The sequence below is a fragment of the Apaloderma vittatum genome, unplaced genomic scaffold, assembly GCF_000703405.1.
Source record: "Apaloderma vittatum isolate BGI_N311 unplaced genomic scaffold, ASM70340v1 scaffold12892, whole genome shotgun sequence".
Taxonomy (NCBI): Eukaryota; Metazoa; Chordata; class Aves; order Trogoniformes; family Trogonidae; genus Apaloderma; species Apaloderma vittatum.
In genome coordinates this window covers 374-1,286 of record NW_009703134.1, presented here as the reverse complement: position 1 = coordinate 1,286, position 913 = coordinate 374, and the positions used below count along the sequence as shown (strand labels likewise).

General features: G+C 50.3%; 1 protein-coding gene across 2 annotated transcripts in view; it reads left to right on the top strand.

The window, feature by feature from the left end:
- Positions 1-641, top strand: part of HIC2 (hypermethylated in cancer 2) — a 30,375-nt gene extending 29,734 nt beyond the window's left edge. For both annotated transcript variants that reach the window (XM_009864525.1, XM_009864524.1), the window contains one exon: positions 1-641. This exon is cut by the window's left edge. In XM_009864525.1, the coding sequence (XP_009862827.1) occupies positions 1-565 (565 nt within the window). In that variant the 3' untranslated portion in view covers positions 566-641.
- Positions 642-913: the final 272 nt, after the last annotated feature.

Below are 913 nucleotides of genomic sequence, written 5' to 3'. Positions count from 1 at the left end.
CAACTATGTCTACCGGCAGGAGGGATTTGAGCCAGTGGCCTACGGTGACAACCTGTATGTCTGTATCCCCTGTGGCAAAGGCTTCCCCAGCTCCGAGCAGCTCAACGCCCACGTGGAGACGCACACCGAAGAAGACCTTTACATCAAAGAGGAAGGCACGTACGGCAGCAAGGATGAAGCCGAGGATTTGTCCAACCCCAACCAGTCCTACGCCGCGGAGTCCCGACCCTTCAAGTGCTCAGTGTGTGAGAAGAGCTACAAGGATCCAGCCACGCTGCGGCAGCACGAGAAGACTCACTGGCTGACGCGGCCCTTCCCTTGCAACATCTGCGGCAAGATGTTCACGCAGCGGGGCACCATGACACGGCACATGCGCAGCCACTTAGGGCTCAAGCCCTTTGCTTGCGAGGAATGCGGGATGCGCTTTACCCGGCAGTACCGACTGACAGAGCATATGCGTGTCCACTCAGGAGAAAAACCTTACGAATGTCAACTGTGTGGTGGGAAATTCACCCAGCAGCGCAATCTGATCAGCCACCTGCGAATGCATACCTCTCCCACATAAGCCAAAGACTCCAGAATGAGCTTCGAGCCCATCCGCAGTGATTTACCTTTCTGTAGACTTGCTGCTTAAAAAAAAAAAAGAAAAAAGAAAAAAAACAAAAAACGGGGCAACTCCCCATACTCTGTTCAGTCATGGGAGGCCTAAACAAATGTAGCTTTAACATTTAAAAAAAAAGTTCCTTTTTTCCCTTTTTTTAAAAAAAGAAAGGTCCACAGCCAAGCTGATGCATTTAGTCCAACTCTCCCTCCGAATTTTGGTGATCTGGCAAGAAATGCCACTTCTTTTTGTGCACATTGACTTTATTGCCATATTGACTATCTGGAGCAAGTAGGGGGGAACTTCCAGCTG